The sequence below is a fragment of the Triturus cristatus genome, chromosome 1_2 (assembly GCF_964204655.1).
Source record: "Triturus cristatus chromosome 1_2, aTriCri1.1, whole genome shotgun sequence".
In the NCBI taxonomy this organism is placed as follows: Eukaryota; Metazoa; Chordata; class Amphibia; order Caudata; family Salamandridae; genus Triturus; species Triturus cristatus.
Genome location: NC_140580.1, coordinates 870,242,303 through 870,268,005, shown reverse-complemented (window position 1 = coordinate 870,268,005; position 25,703 = coordinate 870,242,303). Strand labels below are relative to the sequence as shown.

At 43.0% G+C, this 25,703-nt stretch overlaps 1 protein-coding gene across 2 annotated transcripts in view; it reads right to left on the bottom strand.

Annotated features, from left to right (window-relative positions):
• The window catches only part of MMEL1 (membrane metalloendopeptidase like 1), an 827,783-nt gene that overhangs the window by 172,651 nt on the left and 629,429 nt on the right, over positions 1-25,703 (bottom strand). For both annotated transcript variants that reach the window (XM_085609192.1, XM_085609188.1), the window contains exon 7: positions 18,393-18,511. In XM_085609192.1, the coding sequence (XP_085465318.1) occupies positions 18,393-18,511 (119 nt within the window). The remainder of the gene's footprint in view (positions 1-18,392; positions 18,512-25,703) is intronic.

Here is a 25,703-nt window from a genome sequence, read left to right as displayed (position 1 = left end):
GTATGGTGGCCTGCTGGGCTCAGCAGATCTCCATGTCTGGGACTGCTTTCAAATAAAGTAGTTTTTTTAGGTCTTGCCTGAGCCAGTGCATGCGCTGCCCTGGCGAGACATTTAGTAAGTGGGCTTTTAAAAGTCCTACCACTTGCTTTTTGTGGCCTCACGCTTGCAGTTACGCGTGCGTGCAGCCGCCAACTGGCTTTTTCTCATGGCTCATTAAGCCTTACAGCGTGCGAATCACTTTTATTTTAATGCTCCTCCACCGCCTTGCTCTCTGCTCTCACTACCCCCTCCCTTCTCCGAAAAATGTCACTGCGCAAGAGCAGGCCCTATGCTGACTCCAGCGTCACTCACCTTTGGATGTTTGTTTTAATATTGCTACGCCACCGCGTCCCTGCACACGCTGTTGTCCCTGCCATCCTCCCACGCCTGTCTATGCGCGCGTCGTCAGTATTTACACTCTAATTTGTTTTAAAACTGGCCCTTTTTTCCATTAATGCCCGACCTTCTGTAGCAGACCTTTCCCTGCCCTCGAAGCCCAGGCCTTAGTTGATTCCATGCAGCAGGTACCAGAGATCTCCAGAGGGCCAATCCTTGTGCCTAATTCAGCACAATGTTATGTTATGTTAATAAAATTTGTACAGCGCACGAATACACTTGGGTGTTTCAGCACAGAGGTCACAGCGTGGGGAGAGCACATGATTCCAATTACATGTCCCGGCCTCAGTGCACGTCTGGGAAGATATCACAGGTTACGCCACGTTTTTTTTCTCCTTCCTTACCGCGCTGTTTAATGAGACACCGAGCGAGCGAGTGAAGCAGAGACCGCGTAAATATTTAATATATTTCTGCAGAATATATAATGAGTGTGCTTAGCCTCAGTTGGTAATTTTCTCCCTCAGCAGATGTGAAAAGAGGGTTTGTTTTGCAGAACGCTCACTCGGGTGCAGCCTGCGGCAGTCTTCCCTCACTGTTTTGTATTTTTTTTTTTTACAAAGCTTGCGTAGACGTCTACAAAGCTGAAGTGAGAGGTTATCGTTCCCACGTTTTTAGATGGTGTTTTTTTTCTAACAGATTCTGCTGAACAATAACTAGATAACTGCAGACAAATTCGACGTTTAACATTCGAATGACGTGGCCAAAGCATGTCATCTGCACAGTCGAATATCAGACATTAGTGTTCCAGCTTGTTTTTTTGCAGCACATGTACTTAAACCAAACATTGGCACAGCTAGTAGGGCTGGCGTTAACTGCTGCCCTCTTGGTTTTACCAGTGCTTATTATGTTTGTGAATGGTTTTGCATGAAGACCCATCGTATGAAAAAACAGGCATTTCCCAAGAACAAATATATGTATATTTATATGCAAAACCACACATTGCGCTAGAAATCCCTGGCGCTGAAGGAACTACTTACTGTGTGGACATGCACATTGAGCAAGATGAGATGTCCTCACTGAAGGAGCTACTTATTGTGCGGACGTGCACATTGAGCAAGATTAATTATGTTCTCACTGAAGGAACTACCTATTGTGCGGACATGCACATTGTGCAGGATGAGAGGTCCTCACTCAGTGCCAGTGGCGGAAGTTGGGTGACCCTGTGCCCCATGCTGTATACTGTGGTGGACGAAAGACAAATGTGAATGACACTGCAACATTCCAATGGGTGAATAGGACCAATTTAAATCCCCTGTAAACAAATAGGTATAGTTTAGATTTTTTTTATTTAAAGCAAAAGTTCTTAGCTAGAGGTAGACCTAACACGAGCAGGTTCTTGCACTACAGTAGTCTTACACAAAATCACTCACGGGTTCTTATAGAAAGTGAAAGATAAAGCAGATTAAGAAAAAAACATTAGGACGTTCCTATGTGAACAAGCATTGGCAAAGTCTCGCTTTTTTGACACATTTTCTTTGCTACTGCTTTTTGCTGATGCTGTGCAACACCGGCAAAGAAAGCAATAAAATTCATATGCACATATATGCTTCATTACATATGGTATATATAAACAAGCATTGGCATAGCCAATAGGTTTCGTCTTTGGGACCTTATAAGTGTTTAGTTATCCAGCACAATATCTTTGGTGCAACATCAAGTGTTGCATGGCTAAACACTTATAAGGTCCCAAAGGTGATACCTATTGACTAAGCCAATGCTTGTTTTAAAATGCAGCCCGTTTTCCTTAAAGAAAAATGGGCTGCATTTAAAAAAAGAAAAATGAAACGTTTTTGTTTAATTTTTTAAGGGCAGGTAGTGAATTTGCGAATGGGTTACCACCCTCTTGAAGAGGGCAGTAAACTGCTAGTGTTTTGCGACCGCAATTGCGGTTGCAAAATATTCTTACATAGGGTAGGACGCCTTTGGAACGCCCATTCCTAATAGCGAGTCACAAATCCTTTTTAGCGAGTTACAAAAAAAATCCGACTCGCTAAATAGGGTTTGCACATGGCCCTATTGTATTTTACATGCACAAACGGGTCTCAAATCCGTTTGCGCATGCAAAATAGGGTTGTTCATCTGACCCCAAATCATTAAATCATCTGCTTAGACAGTTCACTACACTGCATCTTCTTTTTTTGCTGAAGAGATTTCGTTTTTTTATTTAAGTTTTTAAATGGTTAGTGCGGGGTGCAAACCATGGTTTAAAATGGTACCTCTCTGATATTAGATGCAAAAAGTGTACATTTGACTGAACACCTCCAACCAAACTTTAAGACTTTGAAAGGAGTTGAAGATGTGGTCACCAAGACACTCTAATGTTCCTTGACTACTCAGGACCTACAATATAGTAAAAATCTAGAAATGCTTCTATCTTCTCAAGAATCCAGCAAGGATGAATTAGCCCAGAAGACTCAGCCACACTTAGGGTTACCGGAAAAGTGCCACAGAGGTCCTCCATTTCACTGCTGGTTTTTAACTACTACATTCTCTCTTTGGCGTGGACTGTTGTACAACACGATATGCACTTATCAATGTACACTACCGAGATGTAATTTCATGTCCCAGTAGGTCAGAAAAAGGTTACCATATGCCACAGCCATGTATATAATGGCATACAATACAATTAATTTTGTCTGTAGTGTAGAGAGTGATCCCCACACATGGAGGGACCCTGTGCCTTAATTGTTTGCATGGCCCAGTCACATCGAAGAAGGCAAAACATATGGGAGTGATAGTGAATGTAGACTGCACATTTTCAAAACAAGTCAGCCATGTGGTCAAGGACCTTAATCTTCAGTTGTCCATGCTTTGGAAAATCCTCCCCATCTTTCACACAAACGACTGAGAGGAACTGAAAAGTACAATAAAGTCTACATAGGACTTTCCAAAATGCTCTTACCGTCACACTGCAGAGATTGCTGAACCAGACAGCCAAAATATGGCCAAAACTACAGAAATGCTGCACACATGAAATCACAATTTAAAACACTTGATTTACTCTCATTAATGTCCTATACGACATTAGTTACTGTCTGCACTAAGCACAGAACAAGATGTAGGAAAAGCACATGTTCATTGGAGAAATACGGACCTTAACACGTACTATCCAAGGGTATATCACATCTGCTCACACAAGAGCCCTCACCCTCATTACCACTCATCCTGCTTCTGCTAGATCTGCTTACATACATGCATGAATGATTTGCCTGACCTGAGGATGTTCACTGTTTCTAAAGTTGGATGTTTCTATTATTGATATTCATACCATGCGTATTTAAGAAGGTGCCTGTTGTCTACTTAAGCATCAGTCTGGATCTTTTGCTGCCAACCATGCATGTGATACCCTGACTTATGTGGAGTACACCACTGCCTTGCTCGGTTAGCTCCAGGAACATAACAGAAATAGGGTTCAAGTGAAAATAACCTCCTTACAGACCTTCAGGAGCTGCGGTCCAAAAATGCTGGAGCGTCCCGAGCACTGTTGTCATGGAACAACCTTAATAATCGAGCATGTGGTATGCCTCTGTCCTGCACTCCTTGACGATCGAAAGATCTTGCTGAAGAGCGAATGGAACAAACTTGGCATCCGCACGTGTCGACAAGCTATCCTTGCATCAATTAATCCGGATAACCCACTGCTTAATATCCGGTTCACCAAGTTCGTCACAAGAACCGTAAAAAGATTTATAAATAGTGAGAGCCAGCAAGCGAACAATTGCTAATCACAATAGGGAGGATTAAGTCCAATGTTGTTTTGTTGATTTACCCACTTCTCCGTACCACTCAACAGCAGTTGATTACGGCCTTTTGCACATGGACCATTTTGCTTTCTTGTGTGCCCCTGGATCCTTTAAACTATTAGGGATCTTACCTTACAAACAGAATTGCACTATTAGTGGTATTAGTCATCAACTCCACATAAACTAATGTTTTGTCCTGTGGTCCCGGCAGACGCCAAATAAGAACGGACAACCACGGCTCTTAACTGCTTCTTAATCATTTCTTAAAAAGTCTTATTGTCAAGATGAAGTTAATATTTTACTATTATGAACAAATATAAACTTCCAGGTCTTTTAACTTTTTATTGATGAACTTTACATTTTCCTATTTTTAGATGTGGCAGTACAAATGCACTAAATGGACACATTTGGGTGGATTCCAAAAAACTGTAACCAAAAACCCCGGACAAAGATAACGCCCTTCTTCTGTTCTATGTGTAAATATTTTAGCAATTATTTGACATACGTTTTTATTAGCGACGCATGTTCACCATTGTAATGATTTTTATTAATCAAACAATAAAGTATTTCTACCACTTCTTAATAAAGGGTGTTGGCAAAACGGAATTCTCCATGTTGGTTTTTAACTGAACAGTCAATGGGTGGCAAAATATCATGGTGTTGCATCCTCACGTCTGATTAGAGTACTAACTACCTAAAATATGTTCCAGCTTTAATCAGAACAGGAACATTTCTACTGCCAGAGAGTGTTCTGAAGTGGGTGTATGGTGATGCTCTATAAAACCCCAAACATAAAATACATGACAAAATACTGATCTCATTAAAGGACAGGATCTATCGGCACAGAAACAGACTCCTAAATTGTCCTTTTCATGGTCTTACAAGAAGCACAATTAATTGAATATACATTTGGAACATAGCCTCTCACTGAAACCTTTAAGACGTACCTTTCTCCATCAGGCAATGACATTCAAAGGACGTTTCTATGGTGCTTTCCGAATGTTAGGAATCTCTAACATGCAGCCACTGCAGGTAAGAGCGGTGGGGCCGGGTGGGGGTGGAGGGGATTTCGAGAGACGACCACGAGGGGAAATTAATTATTTATTTAATTTTCCCTTGTGGTCGTCTCTCGAAATCCCCGCCCCACCGCTCTTACCTGCAGCGGCCGCGGCTGCCAACATGTTTGTGAAGAAGGGGAAGATTCACAAAAGCATCTATAAGTATGGGATGAACCACTACAAAAGTGCTCTTTTACACATATTTACGTGCCTTTGAGGATCAGCCCCAAATGTCCAATTTGCCATTAATTAAAGTGCAAATAGGACTCAGTCCTGTCTATCTGTACTAACCGAATATGAATATTCCTTAAATATTCCAATTTCAGGGGTAATTCACAAAGGCATATAAGAGTGTGTAAAACAGCACTATCGGAGTACCACTTTACATATTCCAAAGTGCCTTTGTGAATAGGCGCCAATGTTTTCAACCTTGAATTAGCTAGGATGTTTTCCATAAATGCCCATAATATTAACAATCCTGCTAGAGATATTTTGGCACTACCATGCTAACTCCAGTGTATCACGGAGAGCAGGGATTTAATGTGTGCTAGTTTAGTATGCACATTGGAAGCTACATTCCATGTTTATGATTACTGTTGTTGTGGAAAAAGCGGCCCCAAGAACAGTCTTTAGATAGCTATGCTCAACCTGTTGCAGGGCTAAAAATGCATTGTTGCTCCTAGTTTCAGATTCCCAGAGTGCCTCCATTAGGTGTTTTGAAAATTAGCTGAGTGACTTACTCTGCATAATATATGAGAAAACGTACCTCCAGGTGCACAATAGAAGGATATTGCAAGACACAGAGGCTATAGTTCCAGCAAGTGCATATAATATGCACATATCAAGTCATCAAGGTGTACTGTGACATACAAGGTATGAGCCTGCAGAGCAAGTGCCTTTATACGGACATCGAGCCATGTAGTCCTTGGTAAGGAACATGAATTACGGGCCAAGCATGAAGATGTGTGAGTTACACTGTGTGTGATCTGTCATCTGCTGCTAGTAGTCCGCTTGTTTAATGATCAGGTGGTGTGGTAGGGCGAGGAGCTCTGTGTTTTTAGGCCCATGTCACATTCAGACTCTGAGCGATCAAACCTCTGGGTAAAGACAAGGAACAAAAAGAACATCTTACCAGTGGCTGCTCCAGAGGACGTCATTTTCAATGGAAATGTAGAAAGGAGGCAATCTAATTAGATGCTACAAGTTACCTTGGAAATATAGTTGGGATCTTGGAGAACATATGACGGACTGAATGAGAACAAACACTGCAAACCACCTTGAAAGGAAAGTTTTGAGAGTCTTGGTGGGGGGATGGTGTTGCAGATGGTAATGAACTGTTAGTGTAATTGATTGCTGATACATATTGACCAATTAATAAGATGGTCCAAAACAGGAAATGGAATCAAAATATTCAAAGGATGTTCATCCATAAATTCCATGTGAACTTTAATTAAAATAGTGAAAGAGCATTTATGATTTGATGAATACATCATTGAAAAATAACTAAATACATGTATATCCTGCATTGTTACAACTCACATGGATCTTTTACCTTGGACAGTTGTAATAATTTAAGTGATCGTCATAGCGGCCTGCCCGCTGCAGTAGCACAAAGGCTCTCCTTCATCCCCTGTGTGATTGACAAGATAGCCGTTTTGCATCTGTGGACTTTGCCTGTCTTTGCCTTCCCGTGCCAGCAGCGCTCCTCCCCTTACCGTGTTCCCGTCTCCCGCCGCCGCTACCACCAACTGCGGCCGCGGAGTGGGGACGGGACCACACATCCCAGCATCCTTTGCGGCAGGGGAGCCGCCGACGCCGTTTTCGCACCAGGAGGCGCACAAAAGATCGCCGCAACCCCGGCAGAGCGGGTTCCGTTTTGCATCTGTGGACTTTGCCTGTCTTTGCCTTCCCGTGCCAGCAGCGCTCCTCCCCTTACCGTGTTCCCGTCTCCCACCGCCGCTACCACCAACTGCGGCCGCGGAGTGGGGACGGGACCACACATCCCAGCATCCTTTGCGGCAGGGGAGCCGCCGACGCCGTTTACGCGCCAGGGGCGCACAAAAGATCGCCGCAACCCCAGCGTCGTGGGATCGCGCGCGGGCGGCGCCGGGCTAAGCCCGGGCAAAGGGCGGGCCGTCTGTGGCCGTCCGGGGCAGGAGGAGGCAGGGCTGGGCCCACTCCCTGAGATTCGCGCAGTCTTACGAAAGCTGCATTATTAAAACATCATTATGACAACACGTACTCCCAAAAGTAGACCATCACAATTGGGAGGCTCAGTGCGAGGCACGCTGGATAACTTTATCACAAGGGCCGCCTCAGTTCTCGAGAAGGAGATTGCCATGGTGGAGCGACGCCTATCGGCCGAACATTTGCAAAGTAAGCGCTCCTCGCTCGGACCTATTCAGATGGCCGTTTCACCGGGTCCTGTATTGCCTGTTCCCTGTTTATCAAACAATTCTCGGACTGCTTGTAGATCTTTCTCGCCCACTCGAGACTCTAACACTATGACACAGTCTCATACACATGTAACACCGCCTGCTTCTAATCCCCATGTTAACTCTCCTTCTGACTGTATACTATCAGATTTACAGCTTTCAAGGGCCACTACCATTGCCACTACTGATAGTCCACAAAGGAAGGGAAGGAGAATTATTAGTGCAGGTCCCCCTCCTCTGAAAAAAAGAAAGAAGGGAGTAAAGAAACATAGCAAAATGAACCCACTTGGTAATAATAAGAGCAACCAAGTGGAAAATGCTATGATTCATCTCCCTTCAGTCGTCACACTATCACACGACTCCGAAACCCAGACGAATTCCCACAATTATGACCCATTAACGAACGAAATTGTGGATCGACTGGAGTTACTTGTCAAATCACTCCTTCTCCCACTCCTAGAAAGAATGAAGGGCATATCGAAACAACTTGGGTCAATGGAGAAGTTGATCGTAAAAAATACTGACCAGTTAAAAGAGTTATTGTCTAATACAGTGGTATCCCTAAATAGCACCATCCATTCTAAACCACCCTTAGCGACAAACGATAATCAACTTAGTCTAGAGGCAATTAAAACTAAAACTCTACCATCCTCAGTAAACTCAACTAATTTGTCACCTAATCGAAAGAACAACACTGAGTTAGACTATGGTCAGACAACTGTTAACTTACGAACCAACGGCCCCGATCCCAAAACACACAACGTCTCTGCTGTCGCTGCTTCGAGTAAAACTTATGGTGTTAACTGTCACCATATAGATCTGCCTCCGGAGGTGGTCCCTTATGTCATACTTTTGACAGGAGTTCCAGCACTGGAAACAGGGAAGAAAGAAGGCTATTATGACCTAAAAAACAAAGTCATGCATTGGTTAGGACGGAATAGGCCTTTACCTCCCAACATCAACGGTGAAATCCTGAATGTCCGTAGACTTGGTTGGGTCGGCTCACGGCCGAAAGAAATTGAAGGCGATGTGATCATTGTCAATTTCAGAGACCACAGGGCTACCAGGCATATAACTAATTGGTTTCAAGGTCAACACGAGAGTGCCATTAGAACCTATGACCTGACTTATTTCTATCCACAGTCACTAACTAGGAACTCAACACAGTCCAGTACCCACATTCGGCCCCAAGCAGGGTCCTTTAATTTTAACGTACCCACTTCCAATCGTTTTTCCCCACTTAGAGGATTAGAGGAAGTCGACTGACTTTCTTTGGGAGATCATACTTGGGGCCCTTCTAGTAGCATAACGAAGACACAAGTAAAAAGTGACCTTTGTCTTCTTCCATTAACCCACACTGTACCGGACATTAAGAACTCGCTACCGTTGGTATTAAGTATTGATCTTCAATCGATAGACGAACTGTCGACATCCACGAACCCTCCATCATACCCTACAACTACATGCGATCAAAAGACAAGTAAATCAAAAATAGCGGTCGTATTTTGGAACGTAGCTGGTCTACGCTCCAAACAAGGGAACGACGTTTGGACTAATTTTATTTAAAATTTTAACATTTTGTGTTTACAGGAGACATGGCTGACAACAGCGATTCATTTGGATGGTTATAGAACATACTTTTCACCTGCCCAACCTTCTAAGTCTGGCAGGGCTAAGGGTGGACTAACCACCTACATATCAAATCTGATCAAGATGGATGAGATAAGGATCATAAAACTCGACCCTAACTTTCAGCTTTTTAGCCTTACACTAAACGCGAGAGATTCCTTCCTCTTGGTCAACTATTACAATAACCTCTCTGACCGAGATGCAGTGGAAATAATTAATTCCATCTCTTCTCTAACAACATCTATTATTAAGAAATCACCCAGAGAGATGATTATTATATGGGGTGGTGATTTTAACCAGACTATTTGTGGTGCTTCCAATCAATTTCTATGCGGCTTATACGATGAGGATGACAATCCTATTCCTCATTTTACCCACTCGTCTCTAGGCAGTTCCCTAAATGAAATCATGTTCAGGTTAGATCTGGGAATCGCGAATAATCTGTTTAATTTAAACTCGTTTCCGGCCCCTACCTATCATGGGAGGGGATGTAATTCCACCATCGATTACATCTTGATTTCTAATGGTACAATAAAGAGGGATACCACATTTCATATCCATCAGATTGTATTGAGCGATCATTATCCTATCAGCATTACACTTTACCTTTCCAATAGGCCCAACCCCAAAATCCCTAGTCTTTTACACCCACACAATTTAGAACTATCCAGATTAAACGGTTACTCTTTGAAATGGGCTTTAGTCGATCCAATTGAAACCGTTAACACTGTGGTCATTGGAGCATACACGTCCATCATGAAATGCTTGGACCTGACTTCTTCAGACGCAGATGTTATCACTAATTTTGGCACTGTGATTCAGGCAGTCAAACAAGCCCTAATGGCAAAAAAGACCCATTCTATAAATAATAGACAGGGCTGGTTTAATCACACATGCACAGCAGCCTATTCCAAACTAAAATTCGCTTTGCGCAAAACAGTTAGGGATTCCGTTGAAATATCTAAATTGAGGAGGGCCTATAACCTTGCAATAAAGGAAAGGAAATCGGAGTTAAAAAAACAACTCTGGGACGAACTACATGCGAGCTGCTCTAGTAATAATAATATCATTTTTTGGAAAATGGTAAAAACGCCTTTTCTCACTGACAAAGGTAATCTCCCAAGATTGGAGGTTGCCATAGATGAAAAGGACTGGGTAGATCATTTTTCAATTTTTTTTACGATTAATCCATCATCAATTGACGTCAGAAATAATGATCTTTATCGTCAAGACCCTCCGCCCTTCCCTATTGACATATCCATTACTCTCGATCAGGTTACTCGGGCTTTAAGTGCAAGCAAAAAAGGGAAGGCCCCGGGTCCCGATGGGGTCCCAATAGATTTCTACAAAACCCATGTCGATCTTTGGATCCCTCTTTTGACTAGAGTTTTCAATGCACTGTGTGCCACCGGCATTCCGGAATCCTGGAAAAAATCTATCCTAGTACCGATCTTTAAGAAAGGGGACAGGAATTTAGTCTCCTGCTACCGCCCCATCTCCCTATTGGACTCAACGGGGAAAATGATGGGGCGGATAATACTTGATCGTTTGCAGGAGTGGGCAGCGGAAAATAACATTCTATCCGAACTACAATATGGGTTCCGTGAAGGCCTGGGGACCATAGACCAAGCCTTGAATCTATCACTCTTGATAGACAAATATGTTAACATCAAGGCCGGAGCACTCTATATGGTCTATGTAGACCTGTCAGCTGCATTTGACTGCGTTAGCCACTCTAAACTCTGGTCCATCTTATTAGATCTAGGGATGGACCAGACCGCAGTCACCTTTATGAGAGAACTTTACGCCGATGCAACTGCCAGAGTGAGATTTGGTACCAGTGGAGAACTTACTGCATCTTTTGGGGTGGAGAAGGGCGTGAGACAAGGATGTGTCCTGGCTCCATTCCTATTCACCCTTTATACTAATGGTCTGGAGAGGGAGATGCTGAGAGGAGCCCAGGACCTTCCTATGGTAGCCAATCGCCGCATACCAGCTCTTCTGTATGCGGATGATGCGGTGATATTGGCTCGCACCCCAAACGAACTTCAGAGGGCTCTAAATAGCTATGCACTTTTTATGGCTAGCCTGGACCTTAAAGTCAATATAGGGAAAACCTTCGTTATGAAGGCGGGCGTTGGCAAGAATAACAAAACCAGACCTATTTATCTGAATAAAGAAAGATTAGCGACCACTGACAAATATCCGTACCTAGGTGTCATGATTGATAAAAAATTAAACTGGAAACCGGCAGTTGAAGTGAGAAAACTCCAATTTGCGAGAACCACTTCCGCACTTGTGAGTTTCTCCAGGAAACTGGGGAAAAAAGCACCTGCGGAAATGGTTAAAATGTATAAAGCCAAATGTATATCAGTGGCCCTATATGGAGCGGGTGTATGGGGACATGCAGCTGTGAGCCCCATCCAGACAATAGAGAATGTTTTTTTGAGATACCTTCTCGCTCTACCAAATACAGCCGCAAACTATTCCTGCCACTTGGAACTAAGCCTTCCGTACGTGACAGACCTGGCGAGAATCCAGCCCCTTTTATTATGGCACCGAATTTGGTCATCAGAGAAAACAATCTTTACCCAAAAAATCATTCAAGATTGTAAGGACCTTGATAATGCACCCAGATCTAGGTGGTTAGTTTATGTTAAAAATTTTTTAACTGATTTATGGCTAGTTAAATACTATTATGACCCTTCTCTGATTCAGGAGTTAACAAGGAAGGTCTTCTACAAACTTTGCCATAATCATCTTGAAGACCTAAGACTTAACTCAGAGGTTATGAAGCAAACAGTAAGGCACAGTCTAACAGTCCAGACGGTGCTCGGGATCCAGCCTTACCTAACTTATAGTATTACTTCCTATGAGCTGTTCCTTTTGGTTAGGTTTAGACTGAATCACTTTCACCGTCTAGTAGTTTTTCCGTTGAGAAACAACTGGGCCAAAATACTTCCACCTTGCCCTTGTGATGGGAGTTCCCCCCAGTCCACAATCCACACCATCTTTTTCTGTAAATATTACACGGATCAGCGGAGAAAATTACTAATCCCCCTATTAAAACGCTTGGGCTTTCGTACCTGCCGCCCAGCTTTACTCTTTTTACAGTCATTGGAGGGGGAGGGGCTGGTCTACATTGTTTCTAACTTCCTACAGAACATCATGCGACATAGACCGAACCTAGGCTGATTTAATCTATTTTTGATTTTACCGTTAAATTAACTGTATTAATCAAATTGATGTTTTTTACCCAGATATTTTCTCTGCATTGCCACCTCAAATTTGTGAATTGATATCACTGTGATCACTCTTGTATCCGATGAATTTTAAAATAATGTGATTTTTAACGTGACTTTTTATCATGTATTTGTATCTGCATCTTTTATGGCTTTCTTTGGAAAGTCGAATAAAGAAAGTTTTGATTGATTGTTTGATTGATCGTCATAGCTGTGGTCTATTAACTGCACTTCTTCCTTCAGCATCTTATCAAGGTCTTGAAGACATTTGACTACTTCACCTCATCACTGAAGGAATTACATATGCTCCACTTCCAGGTTGACATCATCTTCAAGAAAAATTGGATCACCTAAGAAATATTTCCCACCATATCTGGTGATGAAATCAACTACCTCAGGTGGCTATTGCCAGAAGAGGAGCAAGGACATCTCGAGACTAGAAATAGAAAAATGCAAGAAATCAAAAACAGATTGAGCCCTTTACTTTCTATGCTTCAAGGATGTGGAAGAGCAACCCCAATGCCATCAGAATTTCTTTAAACCGCCTGAAATTTATAAAGAAGTTGAAGGCTCACCTTTTCAAGGAAGAGTCTCACCACATTTACTAGGAACAACTTTATCTACTCGAAATGTATGACCTTTAATTGTACTCCAGGCTTCACCTTGTTCAGTGCTCATTTCCTTTCCAGCTATGCTTGTGCTATACAGATAACCCTACCTACAAACACACACCACCACGCCGCCGCCCTGCTCGAGACTGCCAAAGCCATAACAAAAAACACCAGAACATGACTTTTAAAGTTTCTGGTGGACAGTTCTTTGGAGGTCCCAGTGCAGTGCCTTTGAAAAAGGCACCGCAATGGGAGGGTCAAAGGAAGTTCCTGCATGGCATGGACTAACAAGTCCATGCCTTGCAGGACCTGGGGGTGCATGCAGACAGGGGGCCACATGTGACCACTGCATGCACCCCATGGCGCAGAGGCACAGGAAGGCCGTGTAGAACCCTCTTTGTTTCCTTAATGCAATGAAAAGTGTAGCTGTGAGGAAACTCATCATATGTTTGGCGGGGGGAACAACCTTTACAACGCAACTTTTACAACGCACTACCTTTACAACGCATTTTTTACAACGCATAATCCATTACAACGCATGACATTACAACGCATGACACTACAACGCATTTTTAAAAACTACCTTTACAACGCATTCCATTACAACGCATACTACCATTACAACGCATACCATTACAACGCATAATATTACACTACACTATCCAACACTTACCCTACTGTTGCACCCCCTGGAGTTAGAATAGTAATTTTTACCCCTATACTATCCAACACTTACCCTACTGTTGCACCCCCTGGAGTTAGAATAGTAATTTTTACCCCTATTCTATCCAACACTTACCCCACTGTTGCACCCCCTGGAGTTAGAATAGTAATTTTTACCCCTATACTATCCAACACTTACCCTACTGTTGCACCCCCTGGAGTTAGAATAGTAATTTTTACCCCTATACTATCCAACACTTACCCTACTGTTGCACCCCCTGGAGTTAGAATAGTAATTTTTACCCCTATACTATCCAACACTTACCCTACTGATGCACCCCCTGGAGTTAGAATAGTAATTTTTACCCCTATACTATCCAACACTTACCCCACTGTTGCACCCCCTGGAGTTAGAATAGTAATTTTTACCCCTATACTATCCAACACTTACCCTACTGTTGCACCCCCTGGAGTTAGAATAGTAATTTTTACCCCTATACTATCCAACACTTACCCTACTGTTGCACCCCCTGGAGTTAGAAAAGTAACTTTTACCCCTATACTATCTAATACTTACCTTAAATGCAATTTAATATTATGCGTTGTAATGGTATGCGCTGTAAAGGTAGTATGCGTTGTAATGGAAATGCGTTGTAAAGGTAGTTTTTAAAAATGCGTTGTAGTGTCATGCGTTGTAATGTCATGCGTTGTAATGGATTATGCGTTGTAAAAAATGCGTTGTAAATGCATGCGTTGTAAAAGTGTGCGTTGTAACGGCATACATCCGTTTGGCGGGTGCCTCAGCGGCCTGCCAAGAATATTATGGCCCCAAGACTGTCGCAACACTGCCAGAGATCTCTCATGCGGTGGTGCCAATGCAGTCCAACCACCCAAGTTGTAATGGGGGTGGTCGGACTGCCGGTGCGGCGGTGTCCGAATCCAACACCATAGTCATAATAAGGCCCATAGTCTTGAAGAACTGTTCAGGCAATGAAGTATTAATCATTCTCAATAAGTAGATGCTTAAAAGAGTTTATTTTAGGAAACCAGTATGAAAATGGTGTCTTAATAGTTGAACAATCAAAGGAGGTGAGTTATCTTCAGAGCTTATAAATACTTCACAGTCTATATAACGAAGAAGAAACTAGATTTAAATTACTGAATGCACAATTTTATTTTTTGTTTGAGATAACAGTCTTTTTAAAGACAGTCAACCAATATGTTGTATGGGACTCATGCTCTTGCAATCAGTAAGTTGGATGGGTATGCCCAGATGTGGGTCCCGTGCACACTGTGCCACTGGAAATAAGCTATCGCCTGCTGATGAACCCATAATAAGGGTGAAACCGGTCCTGGGTTGCTTGTGTTCTGGGTCTGGGGGATTAGGCTTGGCAGTTCATGCTGGACTGTTCCCATTTCAGTATAGTCAAGACTAATCTGCATATAGCTGGGTCCAAACTGAGGTGGAATGGTGGGCAAAATAACAACGGATTGGGATGCGGCCTGAGTGATTACCAGTGGCTGAGATCAATTCAAGCATTCTATCCATTACTTTTTGTATACATGTACAAATATAGCATTGGGCAAACAAAACTGCAATAGTTTCATAAAACGACACATGGACAGAGAATTGTTGCATATTATGATCATGCAGCAGCTAATTTGAAATGATAAGATTCAGGACGACATTTAAACTGGAAGGAGGTTGGAAATTTACCCTCACAAATTTCAGTTCCCACAACTGAAGTTAACAGTTCCTCAAACACTCGGCATGGTTTTACTGGTTGTGGCTCTTGTGAAGGGCTAGAGGCAAAGCATGAGTCTGACCCCCACCCAACACACTCCTACACAACTGAGTTAGCATGGAACCCTCCCACTGCCCAGACATTTGTTACACCTGGCATCTTTTGGCATGGTTTCCAAGGTCTTTTTGCTTCTAGCCTCCTGTTTTTGTTTGTGTGCTGGACATCGTTTTTGCTGGTGTTTGGACTCTGTGCACTTTACCACTGATGAACAGTGCTAAAGTAGTTGTGTGCTGTGCCTAAAATTTAATGGCATCTGGTTTCTCCAAGATTGGCATATTTGATTTGCTAGTAAGTCCCTTGTACAGTGCACTGCATATGTCCAGGGCCTGTAAACCAAATGCTACAAGTGCACTGATTGTGCCACCTACATGAGTAACCCACCAACAGTGTGTCAGGCCTGCCACTTCAGAGCTTGTGTGGGTGTTATTTAATTGCCATGTCGACCTGGCAAGTTCGCCTACTTGCTGGGCCCAGATTTTCCCTTTAACTACATGTAAGGCACCCCTAAGGTAGGCCCTAGGTAGACCCAGGGTTGTTGTGTATTTAAAAAGAGGGACATGTGCTTTTAAGTTTTAAATGTCCTGGTAGTGAAACTCAGCTAAATTCGCTTTTCACTACAGCAAGGCCTATCTCTCCCATAAGATGGCATTGGAGTTGCCCTGTTGTATTTTACACTGGTATCTTATAATTGGGAGATGGTAGAAAATTTGAGTTTGGTGTCTCTGGACTGCCAATTGAAAAACACATCTTTTAGTGAAGTTAATTTTTAAATTGCAGGTCTGAAAATGCCACTCTTAGAAAGTTGGCATTTTTTAACTTTAATCATTTGGTGCCTCTGCTTGTCCCTAGAATACATGTCTGGGTTGGATGACTTATGGGATTTGTGAATTCACTCTAGAAAGTCACACGCAAAGGGAGCTGAGGTGTGCCCTTCATATCCTGATGACCCATCACCATGCTGATGGGTCTTCCTGAGCTAGAGAGATGGGGGGAGTTGACACTTGCACCTGAGTATGGCTGTGCCTGTCCCCCGCAACGAACTGCATACCCCCCTGTAGTGTGTCTGCGGCCAGGACCAGGAAAGGCAGAGTCTTGTGCTTTACAAAGACTTTCCTTAGAAGTCTCCATAATTCATAGGCCAAAATGGGTATAAGTACTGAACCTCTGACAACATAAGGGAAGGAACACCTATGGAACACTTCTTTCTTCAGCAAGGAAGAAGAGCTGCTGGACTGTCATAAGGGACTGCTACTTTGATGCTTGCTTTGCTGAGTTGGTCTGCTGTTTCTTGATACGGAGTGAGAGGACTGGACTTTGCTCTCTGCATCCTGCTTTCAAAAGTTGCTCCAAGGCCTTGAGTTGAGCTTGCCTCCTATTGGAAGTCTCTGGGCCACCAAAGATTTCATCTGCATGGTGCTACCAGCACCTGGGTTCTTCTGCTGTGAGTCCTGACCTGCCAAGTGGTGCCAAGCTCAGTCCTGGACCCTTGGAGGTGATTCTGGTGCTGCAACCAAGAAATCCATATGTTGACTCCAAGTGTCCTTTCTGAACTGGTACAGCTCAACAACTCTGCACCACCTCCAGGAAACGGCTCATTACTTTGCTACAGTGACGCCTCACCGCTTGGCTCAACGCATCGCCAACCGAGCTCCAACGTGCCAACGACCGGCATAACAGTAAGGAACTGACGCATCTCCTGCCTTTGCAACACCTCACCTTCTCTGTGCATTGCATCATCTTTGACTTTGTGACACATCCAAGGTACTGGAGTCGGGTCTGTGTGACTCCTGCAGCTGGCCTGTGCTACATTCCGGTCGGACACAACCTGTGGATTTGTCTTGGTAAAGCTCGACCAAATAGCTCCAGTTGGAGATATTGTTTTCTAAATGCTATAACTGCATTTAATATTGAAGGATTCACATCCTGACTTTTGTATGATGGATTTGTATTGTTCTGTCATTTCTTTATAATGGGAAATATTGGCTATTTTTATTAATTGGTGTGGAGTATCTTTGCGGTGTTTTCACTGTGTTATTGTGTGTTTACAAATACTTTACACATTGCCTCTTTCTTTTAGCCTGACTGCTCTGTGCCAAACTACCTAAGGGTGAGCACAGGTAAACTTAGTGTGTACTACACTTACCCTGACTAGAGTGTGGGTCCCTACTAGGATCGGGTGCAAACCACTGCTAACTAGAGACCCCATTTCTAACAACTTTCCATACATGTTGCATCTCCTACCAACCCCACGCCCAAAACCCAAAGTGGCAAACCGGCTGTCATTCACCTCCTGCTTGTAACAGGTGGTAAATGTCAGTGGAATTGTCCATGGAATCACGGATAACCATAGGAAAAGCACCCAGTATTTACAAGTCCACATGGCTATTTCCCATTCCGGAGACAAATGCTCATAATTACTTGATTTTTATGGGGAGATACAAGCTAGAATCAATGAATATACCCCTTTAGTCCCATGTCACCAACCTGCCAAATAAATCTAACAGTAAATACAAATAATGTAATAAATAAATAATAAGAAAATAAATAAATAAATTATATAATACATGTAATGGCAATGGAAATTAATCTGTAATGAGGCCTTCAATAGTGAGAGAAGGTAGGTCTGCCCTTTCCAACATTCTTAAATTTGTTAAATATCTTTAAATGTAAATATACATGTAAATAAAACTGTAATGAGATCTTTAATAGTGAGAGGAGGTAGGACTGCCTTTCCCAGCTGACACAGAATCCCAGTTCTGCATGTTCCTTACATAGATGATGTGCCTGCTGGAGTCTCGGTCATCGTTCCACACAAACATGTCGATGAGCACGCGCTTGTTAAATCTGGAGTTCAGGATGGCTAGCTGTTCTTCTAAGACCCAGTTTGACTCTAGAGAACAAAAAGAAAAATGCATCATAGAGGAGCCATCAGCACAGATTTATAGTTTTTTTCTGCAATATTTTGGAAACAATATTCTATATTTAGAATATGTACCTTTGGTGTGTCCCTATATTTATCTCCACTCATTCTGGAAGTCGCAAAAACTCTCACTGGCCCAGTAATGAGGGGTTAATGTAAATCAGGGCTGTCAAGTGGAGTTTAAGCAGGGTCAGATTTGTGGGAGATTTCCAGGATAACTACTAACATGTAAATGTGGATCCACATGAGTTTATCTTATATGGAAATCCTCAAAATGGGGCATGGATCAGACCCTCCTACTTTGGCACTATTGGATTACATGAACTATTTCTAGATTGGTTCATTAATATATTGTTGAAAGACAGAGACAAGTCTTGCACATCAGTACAAACTGGAATGTGGATATTAATAGCAATAGTATTTTATTTTTCCATTCTTGTCATAGTGACTTCCTACTTTTTTTTTCACAACAAATTTGATTATTAACAGGCAATATGAGCCCAGGAACGGCCAGGGCAATACATCATATACATGGAATGGCACTGATAAAGATGTCAACATTTTACCATAGGTTCGGTGAAGAATAAAAGTTACATGTAACCGAATCAAACAAAAGAAAACATCGTAAACCAGGAAGAACAGTGTCACAGCGTACATCCATGTAATTTGTGGTAGTGACTCCAATCGCAACATATCAGTGTCTGAGCACTGAATCAAGATGCGCATACCCAGTTGCTGATCATCATAGCAAATCTTCGGCACAGGTGGCTGGGGGGAGAGGTTCACAATATATACCTCGATAGTTGGCTGATCGCTTCCATATTTTGGGATGTTTCTGGGGACATTCCCGCGCTTTGAAAATACGAAGTTCTAGCCCCATGGAGAAATCTGCCTCTCTTCCATGCCCCAGCAGAGAATGGGAGAGTCGCCTTCCAAGCTCTAGCAATATCGCATTTAGCTAAGGTAAGCCCCAGAAACAGACGGTGCCTTTTGTATCTTTTATCTCCGATCCCATTGGCAATATGGATGAAGGTTAGGCGCGGACACCGCGGACTAACCCACCCCAAGACCTCAGAGAGACAAGTCAATACCCTGCACCAGAACCGCGATAGGGTGGTGCAGTCCCATATATTGTGAAGGAATGTACCCTCCGCCTGTCCACAACGCAGGCACAAGGGGGAGTCAATCATGCCTGCACGCCAAAGCCCGTAACGTGTCAAGTAAACCCGGTGGAGGTATTTAAATTGTATAAAGCGTAGGAGCGCCGCAATGGCCGCACCCCGCGGGGAATCGAGACCCTCCATCCCGTCATCTTCATCGAGCGGACCCAGGTCTTCCTGCTAGGCCTCTTTAATCTTGTGTAGTGTGTTGGGGATATTAGTGACCAGGGTGCAGTATAGCGCTGTGATTTTGTGTGTGCCCATCACACACATAAACACTTTGGCTTCAATGGGGTTGAAATCGGGTATTGTGTCTTGTCGCGCAAGATAAGGAGATAGCGTGTGGCAAAATTGAAGGTATTTGTAAAATTGGGATCGGGGCATTTAGAAGTTGAATTGTAATTGTTGGAAGGATTTAAGGGTCTTGCCTTGGAGAATAGCTCCAATCATTGAGATGCCAATGGAATCCCAGCCCGCAAACCCGGAAAGATCTAGTAGTTGTGGTAAGAGGCCATTGTGCCAAAGTGGGGTCTCCTTAGTAAGTTTGCCCCACCACCCGATCCTGCGCAGAGTCTGCTGACAAGTCACAAAAACGGTCCGGGTCACAGGTGGCAGCGACTTGAAAGTTGTGTTGGCATGCAGAATCATGTGTAGCGATTTAGAGCCCATCAGCCAACGTTCGAGCGCATAGGCAGGGTTACCACGATCCCCGTACCACCAATCTTTAAGGATAAGGAGATTTAATGCTGCGTGGTACAACTGATTATCTGGGGTCGCAAGGCCCCCGCAGTACGTGGACTGATAGCACGATCGTAGGGCGACTCGCACAGTGCCCCCCCAAGAGAAAATTGAGGATCGAGTTTAATTGCTGAAACCAGGCATGTGGTATGGGGTAGGGATGATTTTGGAGTTGATATAGTAAATAAGGCAATGAAACCATTTTGAAGATGGCCGATCTGTCAAGCAGTGTCAGTGGCAACTGTGACCAGGAGCTCGCCTGTTGTTTAGTCCGGGGCAGCAGTGAGGCCAGGTTTTTAGTCCAGGAGCCGGATTGAGAAGAGGACAGGAACACCCAGAGGTATTTAAAGCCATCTGGGGTCACCGTGACCTGTTGTACCCAGGTTCCGAGTTGATCACCCATACATAGAGGCCACAAATAGGACTTGCAGGCATTCATGAATAGACCAGAGCTTTGGCCAAAAATGTCCATTATTCGAAGCAGGCACGGACCAGATCTGTTAAGACGTGTAAAAAAGAACAGCATGTCGTCGAAATAGAGCGCTATGCGGTCGGTTACCTCACGCGACCACTCAAAACCATATAGCTGGGCGTTGAAACGCGATTTGTTTCATAGCGAGTTTGAACACGTATTGGAGAAAGAGGGCATCCCTGCCTAGTACCTCTTCCGATACGGAACGGCTGCAAAGTGGCATCAGTGATTCTTACCGAGGCTGTAATGTCAGTGTACAGGAGGCGAATATATCTGAGAAGTTCAGGGCTAATGTTCAGGCAGTGCAAGAGTGCGAATGCTGGAGCAGAGTTTTCTATTGAAAATTTATTGAGATTTAAACTCCAGTTTATGTTTATATGTCATAATTTAAATTACTGATAAATTAATTGTTAAATATTAATCTTGTTCAAAGTTTCTGACTAATCAACATTACTAATGAAAGAATTACACGCGGGAATGCATATATGTTGCTTTATTAATACGTGAACTAAGTCAGTGAGCGAATTAATTAAATATGTGTGGCTACAGTGCTATTTGTTTCGTGATTGCGCTTTTTAATAACGTGCTTTAATGCTTTTATATGTCGCAGGTGGCTAGATAATTACATACACATAAGGGTATTAGTGGGAATTAACACTGTTTAATCATTACGATGTAGTAACGTTGTTTTGTATTTCTTTTAATTAAGATGGTCCGTTTTGGCCTAATCCAAGATGGCCGATATTTACAGCCTGCATTTGAGTTGCCGAAAAATGAAGAGAGGCCTCGCTGAATATGGTTAGAAACCACCTGACTTCGGCCTCTGTCTGTATTAAAAGTTTCCGTGAGGACAGCAGCTCCAGGCATGCTGCCAATTGCCCTTGGAGAAGAATAAAGCCACAATGAACTCTGATAAACTTGCGGTGGCTTCACTATGGTTCCGAGGAAGAGCATTCATGGATGTTTCATTTTTTCAGCTTGAGCTTCCTTCTTCCGTGTTTTTATTTTTGTGATTTTCGAGAGCGGAGATTTTCTAAATGTTGCAAGTCAACATCCTTTCCTGCTCGCTCTGCTCAGCGGCTCAACGGACGTTTAGAGTTTGTTTGTTACTTTTAATTTGTTATTTTCACTATAAATATGTTAGACTAGAGAGGGTCTAAGGCCACTTCTTCTTGAACCTATGCTCGAGAGGATCGACGCTGATTGAGAGGACGGCGACTCGGGAGACTTTTACTGAGATACCTGTCCTGATTCCAGTGTCGGGTGGTTATTTCCTTGTCATTTATTGAGTTTAAAATGTATTTCCTATGTTTAAAATCATGACTCAGGACAATTTCTTTAGGTTCCATTGACCTCGTTTTAGACGCAGATTGTTTAGGTTTCTCCTATATATTCAGTGTGGATAGAGTAATAGAATGAATGTTAGTGTGATGGGCCGTAGCGTATGATGAGTGCATGTGCGCATGACTGTGAAATTACTCTGTCCGTGGAAGTAGGGAGAATTTATATGTTCCGATCTGCAGCAGTTTCCTGGTAGCAGTATGATGGTTTGATTATTGTCTTGATCTGATAGATTGCTTGTACATAGGCTTTTTGATTCATTGATTCATTGATTGATGTTGGTATATGTACTAATACTATATGTTGAAGTCGTCGTATTGAGTTCTATGTAGTGTGTACGGCTTCTGGAACGTAGGGAGCTGGTGACGGTTCCGTAGTGGGGCAGAGGGAAGTGAGTGCTGCTCTCGGGAAAGACGGGATTGTTGGCCCTGTAGGTATGCAGGGAAAAGCGTGTAACAATTGAAGTTGCGCGTCACATTGTCTGGGTTCGGAATCAGTGACATCGTCGGGTGTTACTATTAGAGACATATTTTCAGTATAAAAGGAGTATGTATGGTAGTGAAGGTTATCTGTGAAACTCTAGTCTTAAGTCCCAGGGATCCGTAAGGTTTGCCGTTAAAGCTTACTGCTGGAGAAGTAATAGGTATTCTCTGAGCTTGTCTGAAGGACTGGGCAGAGGTAAGCGCTGCTTGGTTAATGTGTGTTATAATTCTGTAGTGGGACAGACTGTTCGCTGTTCTCGGGAAAAGCAGGATTCTGTGTGGATGTACTACATTTTCTGGTGTGAAAGTGCGTGAATGTATGAGCATTTAGTTGATTGTGAAACTCTTTGGAGCATTCCTGGAGGAAACAGTTAATGGATGCATGTTAGAAGGGCAGAGTAGAGGGATGTGCTACTGTGTCAACGAAAGTAATCATTCCGTGGTAGAGCAGAGGCAAGCGCTGTTCTAGAGAGAAGCGGGATTCTTGTGAAAAAGAATTTTCTTTACTATTCTGTGGTTAGCGAAGCAGACAATGGAGATGTTTATATGTTGTAACTAATAGATTTTATAGAATCTAAAACGAAGTCTACTGAGAAGGCTTTGTAAAGGAGGGGTAGACGAGTGACAGGAGACAGAGTAGAAGCGACTGCAGCGACTACTGACGTCATACAGACCGCGCTGTGATTGGGCAGTGGATTGGAACAATGCTCGCGCTGTGATTAGTGCGTTGGTGTGAGCCGTGCAGGGATTGGAAGGAGTACAGGGTGACGTAGACGCTCCAGGATTGGTGCGTTAGTGTGAGTCGCGCTGTTATTGGACAAAAGATCGTACATTTGTGGAAAGGACTAGAGGGTTGTAGTAAACGCGAAAATGTATTATCAACCGGAGGAAAAGAAGAAGAAATCCTTGTTCGGTAAAATTAAAAGATGGTTCGACAAGGATAAGAACATAATAACTAGAGAAGGGGAATTGCTACCTCCGACAAGAACTCCTGCATCCTTCATGGTTGCGAAATATGGGTATCATACCTGTATTTGGTTAGACAACTGGGCTAAGTACACTAAGGACGATGGTGTTTTAGCGTTCCCGGAACATGGTTCATTTAATCTGGCCGTGTTGAGAAATTTACGGGAAAAGATGATGTGTCTAGAGCCTAGACCAAGGCCGACACAGTTCGAGGCGTTGGTGGAATGGGAAGATGAGGTGCATGAGCGAGAAAAGCAGAGGAGTGGAGGCAATTATAGGTATATTTTTGGGAGGAAATATGATCGTGAAACTCATCATGATCGAATGAGGAGATGGCGAGATGCTAGTATGTCAGAGGGATTATATCCTATGAGAACTGTTGAGGAAGCGGAAGGGAGAAAAGGTGCAGAAAAGGTGCCTGACACAGAAGTGAGAAGGTACGGGGCTAATGATTATGAGGATGAGGTCTTGGATGATATGATTTATAAGAGACCACCTCCATATAGACCAGAACCAGAAGAGAGAATGCCGGTTGCTACTCCCATAAGAGATACTTTACGAATTGTTAAAACTGAGATTGTGACACCTGATTTGAAAAGTGGTAGCTCTTTCACGGAAAGAGAGAGAGAGAGAGAGCGAGAGAGAGAGAATCAAATCAGTGATGAGAAAACAAGAGAATTAGCCAGAACCACATCTGAGCTGACTGAGAAAATTAGAGAGCTGACGAAAAATCTAGAAGCTGTTACAGTACCTGTAACCATTGGTCCGGTTGTGCCTATTTTTGATAAGCAAAGAATGGGTGAAAATGGTTTGACAGTTCCCTATGTAGGAAATGGTTTGGTTGGTTCTTGTACTTTGGAGGGATCAGGAATGAGGACGGGAGAAAATAATTTGAGACAGCTGAGACATGACACATGTAGTGGAGGATCAGATGTACAGCCTAATTCAGGATTGAATACTGGTTGTTTGGGAGGAACGATCTTGGAACCACAGAGGATGGTAGAACAAGTGAGTGCAGTGAAAAAGTCTACTGAAATAACAGCTGAAGATTTGAATGATTGGTTGAAAGTTCTCCAAAAGAAAGATAAAGATTCACAGGCAATTGATGTAGCCAGGTTGCGCATAGAATTGGAGGAACTTATTGCGGGAACAATTCCTACAGAAATATTGAAAAACCATCATGATGGAGAGTTGTTATTTATGTGCAAGAGTATCACCTGGAGGGCTAAGAGTACACATGACAGGTTAAAAGCAATAGCGAGTGAACAAGGAGTTGACATGGATAAGGTGAAAGCTTTGCAGAAGCCTTACAGGGTGGATTTCTCCGACAAGGACATTGAAAATCTAAATGGTGTTGGCAGAACAGGGCAGATTGAGGAAATGATTGCCTTATTGTGAAAATGGGGTGATGTGGAAAAATAGAAGGATAGATGGTACAAGAAAAGGGAAGATTCAGTAGACAGGACTTACTCAGCTTTTCCCATGAGAGAAAAGGAGAAAACAGTGGATGCTTATCCTATGAGAGAGATTCCTGGAGGAGGATATGTACATGTCCCATGGACTAGACAGGATATTTTGTCATTTACGAATGATTTTCCTCGACTGAGAGAAAAGCCCGTCGAGTGGTATAGGCAGGTAGACAGGTTTGTGAAATTGTCAAAAGTGCTGTGGATTGACCTGAATAGTCTGTTTGATATAATTGTTCCAGCAGACTTGTGGGCAGAGTGTAAGATAGTTGTAGATTGGCCTGCTAAGGAGTACCCAAGAGATTTGAAAACAGGAGCACCAGACCCAGAGGTGATGAAGAAGTATGAACAGGTTATTGTGTTCCTGAAAAATAAGGTACCCCCGAAAGAGACAGACTGGGTTAAGATAGATCGAACACATCAGGAAGCAAAAGAATCAGTTCATGCTTTTTATGAAAGGCTGATACTGGCTTTTAAACAGTTCAGTGGAAATGAACACCTAGGTGACAAGGATTTGAGTCATTTTGTATACAGGTT